Source organism: Carassius gibelio, chromosome B20 (genome assembly GCF_023724105.1).
Source record: "Carassius gibelio isolate Cgi1373 ecotype wild population from Czech Republic chromosome B20, carGib1.2-hapl.c, whole genome shotgun sequence".
Classification (NCBI taxonomy): domain Eukaryota; kingdom Metazoa; phylum Chordata; class Actinopteri; order Cypriniformes; family Cyprinidae; genus Carassius; species Carassius gibelio.
Genome location: NC_068415.1, coordinates 26,995,972 through 27,010,027, shown reverse-complemented (window position 1 = coordinate 27,010,027; position 14,056 = coordinate 26,995,972). Strand labels below are relative to the sequence as shown.

The 14,056-nt window shown below is 41.1% G+C and overlaps 1 protein-coding gene and 1 non-coding gene across 2 annotated transcripts in view; one reads left to right on the top strand and one right to left on the bottom strand.

Annotated features, from left to right (window-relative positions):
• kcnk2b (potassium channel, subfamily K, member 2b) overlaps positions 1-14,056 on the top strand; it is a 64,574-nt gene that overhangs the window by 19,457 nt on the left and 31,061 nt on the right. The window contains exon 2 of the mRNA XM_052586549.1: positions 5,554-5,864. Coding sequence (XP_052442509.1) covers positions 5,554-5,864 — 311 coding nt within the window. The remainder of the gene's footprint in view (positions 1-5,553; positions 5,865-14,056) is intronic.
• LOC127984599 (5S ribosomal RNA) lies at positions 11,264-11,382 on the bottom strand. The gene has a single exon (XR_008160620.1). It is a non-coding gene; the product is annotated as a 5S ribosomal RNA (ribosomal RNA).

The window sequence follows — 14,056 nt, the reverse complement described above, 5'->3', positions numbered from 1 at the left end:
CTGTCGCTCTAAACCAGTGGATCTCAACCCGCAGTATGTCTTGAAATCACACGCTGCCCACCATGCCGAACACACACACACAAAAAATAATAACTTTAAGTTTTACAACTTATTTTACTCACTCGCAACTCACTTGAAGATGCTCAGCCCGTCTTTTTTTTCCCTATTCTCCCAAAACAGCTTATACTACTGTCTCAGCTATTATAATAGTTCAGTTTTGTATGTTTGAAGCAGTTTTTGATCGTTAAACAGGCCTATAAGTTTTGTTTTTAAAGCGGCCAGCACAGAGAGAGTTGATCATAGCCTATGTTTAATCAGTTTAGCCATCACGAATTGTGTAAAATAAAATCTAAAGATATAAAACAGTTCAAGCATGTAACGATGTTTTAACGTTAAACCCAGATACATGTGCGCTATTATCGAATATTTTGTGCGGAGAGTGCAAGATAAAGCACACTTTTTTGGGACATATAGGTGCCAGCGCGATGATAATATAAAATAAAGAAATATAAAATAAAGAAAACAAACATATGCTTTCTGCCGTCATGTCTTGAACAGGAGAGCTTACAAAAACCGAAACTCATCGAATACATGCCTCACATACACGATAAATATATCTATAGAAAGCTTTAAATACTACTTAACGAAATAATAAAAACAAACAACAAAAAATCTCAATACAATCATAATCCGTTTAGGAGGCGCGTCTAATGAGGAGATGACGGGTCAGGCAATTTCATCCTTGGGACACAGACTCAGAAAACACTAGTTTATTAGTAAATAATTAAAATATATTTTACTATTTACCTCTGTCACATTCATGGTAATTTTTCCAGTGCTTTGGGACATCTTTTGAACTCAGTTTGAACGCAGAACTGTTTATCTGCGCTGATAGACTATTTGATGAATTTGGATCAGCATAGGCTACATTTTCTGCAATGTGCGTCTTACAGACTGCAATTTACAATCGCAACTTCAGTGTGCTATTAATCCTTTCAAGCCTATTTTCACTAAATTGGTCAGCTCCCAAAAGCATAGGGTGTTTTATTAATGGTGAGTATAATTATTCAAACCAGTCGTCTATTACGATGTCTCTGTAACAAAAGCAGTTGCATGAATACTAAAGTTTGAAACCAAAAATGAAACCTTCAACAGAAATACTGAACACGTATTACCCTCCGTGTTTAAAAATACAAGTGAAGCTGTTTAGAGATTAATGACGTCAAAGAATTTACCGGTATTTTGGAATGGATGTCTTCTAAAAAGAAGGAATGTCGTTGACTGTGTGAACAGCGCATTTTTGAATTTACCTGTAAAGTCGTTCCGGTAAGTTTACGGAAATTTACTGGTATTACTGTGTGAAGGAGGCTAATGGGTAATAATTAAATGTTTATTTTTGATGTATGCATTTCATTCTATGCTTTTAAAAAGTAAAAAAAAAAAAAATTCTGAAAAGGAAACTTAGTTGTTCATTTTAAGAAACCAAGAAGCCTTATTTTCCCTTGCATAATTAATATTGCACTTTAATTAAGCAAAAACACATTTTATCCGATTACTCGATTTATCGGTGGAATTTTTGGTAGAATACTCGATTACTAAAATATTCGATAGCTACAGCCCTAATTTAGATATATATGAAATTGCAGCAAGCACACTGCTACCCGACACATTGGTAGGTCTACAATATTAGCCTAATGTAAGTTCACACAGGCTTATCGCCATGTTATTTTGTAGTGGATGACTTAACACGCTATGGTATTAAAACGGTCCTGATACCCCCATTTCCCCTGGTTTGGAGTGTGATGTTCAGATCCTAGCACTTCTGTCAGTTCGGTTTCGGTTCATTGTCGGGATTCAGACATTCATGCTACATGTTATGTCTTTGTTGTGAGCACACATAATAACAATCTCTCACCATGCAGTCTTGTCTTATGCCTTTTTGTTTTCTTGTGTCGTGTTTGGTTTAACATACGGCTTGTGAGTGGTCTCATTGACCATGTGTTCTTGTGTTTGTTTTATGTGAACAGATGGCTTTTTGTTTGTTTCTAAATGCAATGTTTTTTCTCTCTATTGTTGAACTCTCTTGTTACCTGATCTTTTGATAATTTGTCCACCTGTCCTCCTTTGCTATCCTCACTGTTTGGTTTCCTATTTATCCTTCCCTTGTGTTTTCAGTCCTGTGAGAATTTGTTGTCTTTAACACCCTTGTGTCCAGGTTCCTGCCCTATTCCTTAGGGATAGTTTTGTTTCTTTTTTAGAAATGTAATAAAACTTATTATTGCTCTGTGCTTGAGTCCTCACCTCATCCCTTAGCTCAAACCTGACAAAAAGAGCCTACATGTGTAAATTGAATGTTTCTTAGTAAAAAGTACAAAAAGACAAAGCATAGGATTTTTGAATCTAAATCATAGGTTTAGAGATGGGGAAATTTGCACTTATGTGAACCTAGTTGGGAAAATTCTAAAATAAGTCCCAGACTACAGTTCTAGAAAGATCAATCTCATGTTTGGAACATTTCTGTGTGATAATCCAAACAAGAGCAGAAAGAAGAGTTCACAAAGAGTTTTAATAAACAGTCCCTCCAGAAAAACGTGATTATGCGATCGCGTGATTTAACGCATAATCAGCCAAGGGCCGCATATTTATGCGTGGGTCGCATTTTTTCAAATACGCCGCGCTTTTGCCGCATAAATTGCCAATTTCATGAAGCAAAATATGCGGAGGTAGCATGATTTCATAATAATAATAATTTTCGTTGCAAAAAAGTCACATATATCTTAGCAGAAAGTTGAAAAATTTTGCGTTTACTTCACACAAATAAATCGCCATTATTTTCCAATGGGAACCTTATGAAGTGACGTAATTGCACGACGTGAACATCATCTGTGAAGCCCGCGGTGAAACCAGGGTGAAGGATGCAAATCATTCTCATCTGCCAACAAAAACAAGCGCAAAAGACCCCGCGAAGCAGTTACCCGGTGTGTTACATGACAGTGGGGGCAAATTATTTTGAGAGAGGGATGAGGATGAGGATGGCGAATGATAGGCCAGTAATAAAGGCTACACAGTTAGATTTCATTATCACAGTGGACTGTTGTAGTTACATTCAGAAGTTGATGCACCTCTACAGTTGTAAGATTGTACTTTTTTGTTACAGAATAGTACCTAAACCTTACAGTTGTAAGTAGCCTATATCAGTAGTATGTAAAATAGTTTACGTTGCAGTAAGAGATTGCACTATGCAATTCCTGTAAAACAGCATTTGTATATTTGTGTGTATATTTTATTTGTATTCATTTTTACAGAAGTTGCTGAATATTCCTTTTGTAAAGCTAAATAAGTTGTTTGACTCAATGTTTTGTAAGTTGGAGCCATGTGTTAATTAAGGTCTGAAATAAAACAGAAGAATCAGAATCAGAATGAGCTTTATTGCCAGGTATGTTTACACATACGAGGAATTTGTTTTCGTGACAGAAGCTCCGCAGTACAACAGAATGACAGCGACAGAACATAAAACACATAATAAAAGAATAAAAAATACAAATAAGTAGATAGTGAATGACAATATACAAATGACAATTGTAGGCAGGTATATTAAAAAATGCAGTTATGTATGTACATATATATTATGTGCAAAATTTAAGTGTATACTAAGTATGTGTGTTAGATAAAAAAAAGTGTATGTGTATATAAATATAAAGTGTAGTGTGTTCGCCGTTATTATCAGCTGTTCATAAGATGGATTGCCTGAGGGAAGAAACTGGTCCTGTGTCTGGTCGTTCTAGTGCTCAGTGCTCTGTAGCGTCGACCAGATGGCAACAGTTCAAAGAGGGAGTGTGTGAACTTAACAGAACAGAATGAGAACTTAAATATTATGTGATTTAGTATGCTTGCTCATCATAGGAAGTCATAAGAAATGACTCATTACATGAAGGTAGTAGCCTAGTGAGAACAGGGTGTTGGGGGGGGGGGTCACCTTTTTTTTCTCTTTTTCATCAAACCGCAGTTTTTGCAAGTTCCCACAATTTCATTGCATAAGATTGCAAAAATATCCAGCATATTCCATCGCATTTTTTAAGAAAACCTGCCGCAAAATCAAGGATTTTTGCCCACAACAATCAAATAAAATATCTGTGTTTTTCTGGAGGGACTGAATAAAAAGGGGAAACAAAGCAACACATTACCATGAACAAGATCAAACATAGAACAAAGGGAGGCTAAAATACACAGACAAGTTAATCAAATGGAACTGACATATGTGCATACTAATTAGAAACTATATAAACTAATAACTAAAGAGAATGCAGGCAAACAGACAGGGAAAACAAGACAAAAAACAGAATCATATGGAATATAACTGTGACAACATTGGCATCAGATGATGAAGAGTCTTGTTGTTATGGTACTCGGGTTTCCAACAATTCTGTATGAGCTGTGACGTCCCATATATATGGCTTTTTTCATGTGTCCCATGCAATTTATTTCTGACAGAGCAAAACAGAATGTTGTGTCTGAAAGTTACTCTGTAAATTGTTGTTTATTGTACATTTGCGATACTGCAGATATAAAAAAAGAAAAGAAAACGGTACTTTTGTTTGTGTGATAGGCTAAGTATACCATAGGCATATCTATGTTATGAAAACAAAAACTTTATTTAACATTATTTAAAATAATTTTAATAACATTTCTTCCACACTATGTGTAATGGCAGTTGGATGAGAGAGAGTGCTCAAAACTCATCAGATGATTGCATAATTTAGAGGAACATTCATATGGTAATATACCATCATCCTCTGTAAAGACATGAGGTGTGAACATTTGAGAATTTGTCATTATCTTTTTAAATGTGTCAATGAGAAGCATGGCAGAATCTTCTCCCGTTTCTTGACAGCTAACCTCTGACTGATACAACAGCAACAGTGGTGACTTGAGAATGACCACAGACACCTGTCATCATCTAATCACAGCCACCCTTATGCCGAATACATTAAGTAAATCAGAAAATGCAACATAACTGTTCAAGGAAGGCTGAGGCATCCTGCCAGCTGGTCGCTTCTGCCTAACAGCAAGTGGTGCTCGCGCTAAAACTAATTCCGTCCTTGTTTTGACTTCAATAAATCAGTTTTGGCAAATACAAACAACGTGATTATTTTTAATGAGTTTTTCTTATTATATTTGAGTCCCAATAAGATGGACCATAGCAGTAAATGTCTTTCTGATGTCTCTGTGTTTCTGATGTGTCTTTATGGTTTTGCCCTTTTTAGGGTTAACAAGCCCTTCTTTTTTACTTTTTTATGTTTCATAAAAGCATAAAGTAAAGTTCATGACTAATTTAATTTCTTTAACACAGTCAGATGTTAGCAATGCAGTTAGCAAATTAATTCAGTTTGGCATTACAGATTTATTCTGTGCAATATTTTGAAATAAAACACATAAAAGGACACATAAAAATTTCATTTATCAGCGGACTACTGATCACTATGGACTACTGATGTGAATATAATTTTATATATATCTTTCTTTCTTTCTTTCTTTCTTTCTTCTGTTTGGCAGTGGCTGCTCCTGACCTCCTTGATCCTAAAACAGCCACTCACAACTCCAAACCACGCCTGTCGTTCTCAGCTCAGCCTGTGCTGCTGAAGTCTCCAGATGACTTTGAGCCTCGTGTGACTGTTATGCGCTGGAAAACAGTGCTGAGCGTCTTCCTGCTAGTGGTACTGTACTTGATCGTCGGAGCAACTGTGTTTAAAGAGCTGGAGCAGCCTCATGAAATGTCCCAGAAACTGGCCATCCTGGTGGAAAAACTGGAATTCCTTGAGCAGCATCCATGTGTCAACTCATCAGACCTGGAAAACTTAGTAAAGGTGAAACAGCTGAAAGGCACACAAACTAATTATTGGACAAAACACATTTTGGGCTACTTGAGTTACACATTTTAGGTTTATTATTTATCTATCCCAAATGTCCGGTTATATTGAATTGATGCCATGGGCTCATTTTACTTATTATTTTCATTTTTAAAATAAGAATTTGATTTAATTTCACTGTTGAATGTAACATTTACTGGCCTGTCTGATCCTGGGCTGGGTTTCCATCTTAAACCAAAGGATCACGGAAAACAGCCCTGTTCAGTTTATGACAACTTATGTTGTAAAAGAAAGAAAACACTTTTTCACTGGAGAAGCTTTGCCTTCTGTTATAGACCCAAACAGGGCCATACCATAGCCCAGTCAGGTGTGCCGTGGAAAACCAAACTCTCTATTATATTATTGTTTTAAATCACTGACATTGGTCTTCATTGTGTCTGTCTGAGGGTTTTACAAATATGTAACCAATGAAAAGCATTCAAAAGAGCTTGTCAAACTGTCAGGGAAACCTTGTAACTTCATCTTGCCTCCATTCAGAATGAAGTGCCGTGAAGCGCACAGCTTGGTGACAGATCTCAGTTTGTTCGCAATGCAAGGGTTAATAATCACTGATGTTTGAATTAGTATAGTGTCTTCTTCACTAAAACACTATGTCTCGTAAAGGCTAATGTTTTTGTGTGTGTGTGTGTGTGTGTGTGTTTGAAGAGCAGAGAATAGCTTTTGCAGTCTAGTTGTAGCCTATATAGGCTATTTTGTAGGCTACATTTTAAATATCCCGTGCATATAATGCTTCATCATGAGTAATGTATATCATGAGATTTTGGCCAAGTGTATTAAACAAGAAAAACGAAGTGCCCATATACAGTAGAAACAATATATGTTTTAACCTATAAGTTGATGAAAGTGTAGGCTATAATGTGATGCACTTGCTGCCTCAGATGCGGCCGTTATAATGACAGACAAAACACAGATCTCTGTCATTTGCTGGTCAAAAACTTTAATTGAGCTTGATTTTCATAACATGTTTTTTTTTTTTTTTTTTTTAATGCTTAGTAATTTATGACACTGCCATACCCTATGGTTTTGTAAAACCCCACCACTGGGCCCAAAAATGAAAACATGGAGAAGTATGGTGAAAGGAAGAACACAACTGAAGCTTTTTCCCCCTTCCAAAATGGTGAAGTTGGAGATCTGGAAATATTCTGGATTCCAAACAAATGCAAGTGGATTATTTGTTGAAGAAAATTCCACTTTGTGTAAGACACTTGGATAGAAAGTTGCACTGAAACAAAGGATAACCTCAAACATTTTTGCTAGAATTGAAATTAAATGAATTTACAATCGTAAGAGGGGGTTTCTCCTCAACCGCAACCAATGTGCAGCATCCACCTGAATGATACAACGGCAGCTATAGTACAACGACAGCAGTGCAGTCACCACAAACCAGCTACAGGTGGAGAGGAGAGAGAAAGACACAATTCAATGCAAGGGGATTATAAGGAGGCCATGATTGACATGGGCCAGTGGAGGGAATTTGGCCAGGTCACTCAGGCTATACCCCTACACAAAAAAGTGCCATGGGATATTTTAGTGTTCACAGAGAGTCAGGAATTTGATTTAACATCTCATCCGAAGGACTGTCTTTACAATTATCCAGTACAAATCAGGACGATAAATTTTCCACTAATCTATTTTCCACCTATTTAAATATTAAATAGACATGGCTCTTAGAAACAATTCACTGAGTGACTACTAAGACGCCAAAATAAAGTAAAATGTACATGTAATCTGCAGCTTGATTGCATGTACAGCAATTGAGCTAAAACTCAAGCTAAAACTCAACTAACTGTGCTAAAGTTTGCGTTTTGCATTTAAAATACTTAATAATACTAAGTTGTGTAATTAATAATGGCAGTGTGGCCAAGTAACGATATCAATATCAAGTTCAAGTTCAGTGTACATGACACTGAATGAACTGTTTTATTTGTAAATATGTGGGTAATGCTATATTATATTTATACAATCCATGAAAAAATGCAATACAATACTGTTGTCATACTGATAAAAAAACAATTATTTTGGTAATAATCTGTAATTAAGTAATGTCAGTAATGACACTCTAAATATCAAGACATTTATCTAATGTGTGTCTGGCTCAGGGCTGGACATTATGACCAAAATGTATATTACAATATATTTCAACATTTCGGTCGATATAATATTTTAGAAAAAAAACATGAAAATAAGTTAATGTTCAGCTTTTTTGTATTTAGCCTTTATACAAACAATAATTGTGAAATCACTGTCAAATAAACGTCTCAGTCTCACCTAATTAATATGAAAACTTCAAACTATAGGCTAATATACAATACCAGTCAAAAGTTTTTGAACAGTAAGATTTTAAATGTTTTTAAAAACTCTTCTGCTCACCAAGCCTGCATTTATTTGATCCAAAATACAGCGAGAACAGTAACATTTGAAATATTTTTACTATTTAAAATAACGTCTCGGTTACATATGGTAACCCTCAATCCCTGAAGGAGGGAACAGAGACGCCACGTCGGTGACCGACAAATATGGAATATAGGATATCGCTTCGATAGACCAATCTACTTCGAGTGTAAACTAAACGAGCCAATGCACATTGGCATGCAATTATTGCATCCATCTGCCGCTGATCACTGCGTGAGTATAAGAGGGCAGCAGGTGCAATGCATACCAGTTTTTCCGCTGAGGAGCCAAGCCGGGAACCCGGCAGCTCAGCGGCGGTACAGCAACCATGGCGACGGGATGTGGCGTCTCCGTTCCCTCCTTCAGGGAACGAGGGTTACCATACGTAACCGAGACGTTCCTTTTCAGTCGGTCACTCTCGACGCCACGTCGGTGACCGACGAATATGGGATCCCTATTAAAGCGCCATGGGTGCTGCCCCTTCCTGTGCCAGGTGGGTGCTGCCCCTTCCAGTGACAGGTGTCACTACCTCACTGTGTGAGATTGGATAACACTGGGATAACGTACCCGGTCCGCTTGGAGCCGGGACGCTGCGGAAGCCCCATCCTTCCCGAAGGAGGTCTCGGAGGCAAATACACATATAGCATCCGTTTAGGAGTATACGGAGAAATTTGAGGTGATTAAAACCCTCTTGGGAAGGCAGAAGTCTGCCGGGGAAACACGGGCTCTAAGGCTATACCGTGGACTATACACATACGAGTACCGCTTAGGTCTCAATATGGAACCCAGCCTTCCATGGTTCTCACGGATTCATCATGAAGGCCTGGCGTTGGACGTTCCGCCACGTCCAGCTGCCTAGGGTGTTGGAGGATCTCAACAGGGTCTACAGTACGGACACTCTGGAGCAGTTTTAGCAAGCCGACACTAACTGGGGCCTCTCAGTGCCACTACCCGTTTGTTTGAGGTGAGAACACAGGAGGATACCGGCTCTACACAAAGGCTATAGAACCTAGCAAACATGTTAGGGGTCGCCCAGCCCGCAGTTCTACAAATATCTGTCAGCGAAGCGCCACGAGCCAGCGCCCAGGAGGATGCAACACTTCTAGTTGAGTGAGCTTGCAACCTGAACGGGCAGGGCACATCCTGAGCCTGATAAGCCAGGGTTATGGCATCCACAATCCAGTGAGCCATCCTCTGCTTAGAGACATCTTTCTGCCGGCCTCTGTAACAGACAAAGAGCTGGTCTGAGGTCCTGAAGCTTTGCGTCCGGTCCACGTAGCACCTTAATGCTCGGAAAGGACAAAGCAAAGCCAGGGCTGGGTCTGCCTCCTCCAGGGGCAGCGCTTGCAGGTTCACCACTTGGTCTTTGAAGGGTGTAGTGGGAACCTTGGGCACGTAGCCAGGCCGGGATCTCAGGATTACCTGGGAGTCAGCCGGCCCGAACTCTAGGCACGAATCGTTGACCGAAAATGCATGCAGGTCCCCTACCCTCTTGATGGAGGCCAGTGCAAGCAGGAGCAGAGTTTTCAATGAAAGAAACTTTAGCTCAACTGAATGCAAAGGCTCGAATGGGCCCTGCTGTAGTGATTTAAGCACTAGAGACAGGTCCCAAGAGGGTATACAGGGGGGCCGGGATGGATTTAACCTCCTGGCTCCTCTAAGGAACCTGATGATGAGGTCATGCTTACCCAAAGACTTCCCATTCACTGGGTCATGGTACGCAGCAATAGCAGCAACCTGTACTTTGAGGGTGGAGGGAGACAGCCTTCGCTCCAATCCTTGCTGCAGAAAGGATAGCACGACCGCAATCGGGCATCTTCGGGGGTCTTCTCGGCGAGAAGAACACCACTCAACGAACAGGTTCCACTTTAAGGCATAGGCGTGTCTCGTAGACCGTGCTCTTGCCGAAGTGATGGTGTTAACTACCTCTTGGGGTAGGTCACCTAGAACCTCCGCGTCCCGTCCAGGGACCAAACATGGAGTTTCCAAAGGTCTGGACGCGGGTGCCAAATGGTGCCCCGTCTCTGAGTCAGTAAATCCCTCCTCAGAGGAACCGGCCAAGAATGGGCTGTCGAGAGGAGCACTAGTTCGGGGAACCAGGTCCGAGTAGGCCAATATGGCGCTACTAGCAAGACTTGCTCCTCGTCCTCCCGGACTTTGCACAATGTCTGTGAGAGAACGCATACTTGTGTAGGTCCCGTGGCCAGCTGTGTGCCAGTGCGTCCGAGAGTTCCCTCGGTCAAGGAGTAGAAAACCTGGCAGTGAGAGGTCTCTGGAGCAGCAAACAGGTCTACCTGAGCGGCTCTGAACCGCCTCCAAATCAGCTGGACCGTCAGGGGATGGAGTCGCCATTCTCCCGGGAGCATTGCTCAAGACAGCTCATCGGCTGTACGACTGAGCAGGCCTGCAATGTGAACAGCACTAAGTGACCTCAGAACATTCTGACTCCAAAGGAGGAGGTGGCGGGCGAGTTGCGAGATGCGACGAGAGCGCAGACCACCTTGGCGGTTGATATACGCAACAGTCGCAGTGTTGTCCAATCGGACCAGCACAGGCTTGCCTCGTAAGAGACCTTTGAGACGGTTCAAGGCAAGGTGCGTTGCTAACAACTCTAGGCAATTGATGTGCCACTGCAGCTGCGGGCCCGTCCAAACCCCTGAGACTGCATGCCCATTGTACGTGGCCCCCCAGGCGGTGGTGGAGGCATGCGTGTAAACCACAGCATGCCTGGAGATCTGCTCTAGGGGCACCCCTGCCCAGAGGAATGCAATATCTGACCACGGAGTGAGGGTTTGGCAACAGGCCGGTGTAACTTGGACCCGGTGAGTGCCGCGCTTCCTCGCCCACCTCGGGACTCGGCCATAAAGCCAGTGCTGGAGCGGTCTCATATGTAATAGGCCAAGCGGTGTAAGTGCCGCTGTGGCCACCATATGCCCCAGTAGCTAAGCTTACAGCACCTGGTATTCCCAGGAGGTCTCCTATCCAAGTACTAACCAGGCCCAAACCTGCTTAGCTTCCGAGATCAGACAAGATCAGGCATAGCCAGGTTGGTATGGCCGTAAGCTCTGGGTAGCGCTGACCAGGCGCCTAAGAACAGTACAAGCAGGACCAGTGAAACCACAGCCGTACCCGCAGTGGGGCAGCGAGGTGGAACACAGGGACCCAGCTTGTGAGCAGGCCGGAGTGTGGTGCGAGTGTGGGGTGCAGGGCTCACCTGGTTCCACGGGTTGGCAGAGGGTGCGTGAGTAGGGCCTTTGTTGGCGCTCTCGAACCACCCGCTGCTGCCATCTGGCGAAGGAGGAGGATGAGTGAGGTCCGGTGCTTGGCCGTCCGCAACTCTCCATGCCCTCCTGGGACCCAGAGAGGGTGGAAACTACTCTCCTGTCGAGATTTCCAGATTCTCCGCCCCCCTGAAGGTAGCGGAGCCTGGTTTGCAGCTCCGAGATGGTCATATTCCCGCAGTGAGACTCATCCACAAAAGCCACCTCAGCGTGCTTGACGCCCAGACACGTGAGGCAGCGATTGTGACCATCCCCCGTTGCCACGTAACGACCGCACCCAGAAACGCACTTGTGAAACGGCATCCTTATAAGGACGATCCGTCGTCTTTACAAAGACGCACCCGTGAAGCTCTTTTAGAGAAATTTGCTCTTTAGGAAATGCTCTTTTAGTGCTGAGGTGCACAGGGGAATTGGCCGCTTGCAACATGACGGGGTAGTGCAACCTGAAGTGTGCAATCCACTCGACACAGGAACGACCGCCGCTGAAGCGCTGTCTCGCCAACACACGAAGCTTCCGAGAGCGTGCTGAACTCGTAGTTCACAGCAGACACAGTAGAGCAAAGCGATACTAATGCTCGGCTCCGAAACGAAAAGCTGGTATGCATTGCACCTGCTGCCCTCTTATACTCATGTAGTGATCAGCGCCAGCTGGATGCAATAATTGCATGCCAATGTGCATTGGCTCGTTTAGTTTACACTCAAGTAGATTGGTCTATCAAAACGATATACCATATTCCATATTCGTCGGTCACCGACGTGGCGTCGAGAGTGACCGACTGAAAGGGAACTGTTTTATATTTGGAAATATTTTAAAATGTAATTTTTTTCCTGTGATTTCAAAGCTATATTTTTAGTATCATTACTCCAGTCACATGATCCTTCGAAATCAATCTTATATTATAATTTGCTACTCATAAAAAATTTATTATTATGTTGAAAACAGTTGAGTAGAATTGTTCAGGTTTCTTTGATGAATAGAAAGTTCAGAAGAACAGAATTTATCTGAAATAGAAATTGTAACATTATAAATGTCTTTTGATCAATCCAATTTTGAGCATCCTTGCTAAATTAAAAATATATATATATAATTTTCTTTCCAAAAAAAAAAAATAATAAGAAAAGGAAGAAATCATACGAACTCCAAGCTTTTAAATGGAATAGTGTAAAATGTTACAAAAGCTAATATTTGGATCTTTATATTCATCAAAGATCCTGAAAAAAATGCACTCAACTGTTTTAAATATTAATAATCACCAAATCAGCATATCAGAATGATTTCTGGGTCATGTGACACTGAAGACTGAAGTAAAGATGTTGAAAATTCAGTTTTGATCTTGGGAATAAACTATATTGTAAAATAGAACAGTTATTTTAAATGGTAAAAATATTTCAAAATTAAACTGTTTTTGCTGTACTTTGGATAAAGTAAATGCTGAAGAAGAAGACAAAAAAAAAAAACCTTTATGTGCATATAGTGCTGGTTCATCTTTGGCTGAAGTCAGTGATCAGCCAAGGATCAAAGAAGCATTCCGGCATCAGGCTGCATATGAACCCTAATATAACTGAGTCGAAGAAATCAGTCAGACCATAGCAAATTGCATTGCTAAGAACATGATGGAAAACTGACGGAAACTACAGTTCCACTTTTCAAATTTCTCACATAGAAGTATAGCCAAACATAACAGTCTAAAAGTTTAAAAGCGTGTGGCCTAAGGCAAATGGTATGGGCCACAAAAGTGGAAAAACTTCAGAAGTGTCGAAGTCGTCATCTGATTTGTTGAATTGAACAGGATTTCTGGGAGATGTGTGTGTCGCATTCTTTAATTTTACATCTGGAAACAAAGATACCGTGGTGCTAAACTTCCTCACGAGAGAAGAAAGCCATAGTGTTAACAATTGTGAAGACAAGCGCTTATCAAGATCAGCTAAATACTGGATTTTCATAAATATTTAAAATTCGCAGCAAAAACTTTTACTTTACACATGTTTGTTATAGTGGCACCATTTCCACACCTCGAAACATGACGATGAATGAACGATCTGTGATTGGTTGTTTGACATGTCAGGGCGGGCGGGCCTTGGTCAATGAGCAAACCAGCACAGCCTATCGTCCTCTGAAAGGAAGTGCCAAAGCTCGGCCACCCTGCTCACATCCACAAGGCAACATAGGAAGAATAAAAGGGTGAAGGCAGCAGCACCCTGGAGACAAAGGCAGAAGCTATACCTTTCCTGTGCCATCAATAAAATGAGTCAAATGCATGCACCGATTGAGATGAAGTGGTGGTATTTGCATACTGAAGAACAACAGCTCAGTTCCTCTGCATACGTGAAAGATGTGTTCCCTCAGAGAGTGTATTTAGTTCCAGTCAAAAGGTTATTAAACCTTTATTAAGAGGACAACTCTGAAATTTCCAACGTATTTTTTTTATGATCAGAAAAGACCCCAAGATAAAAATC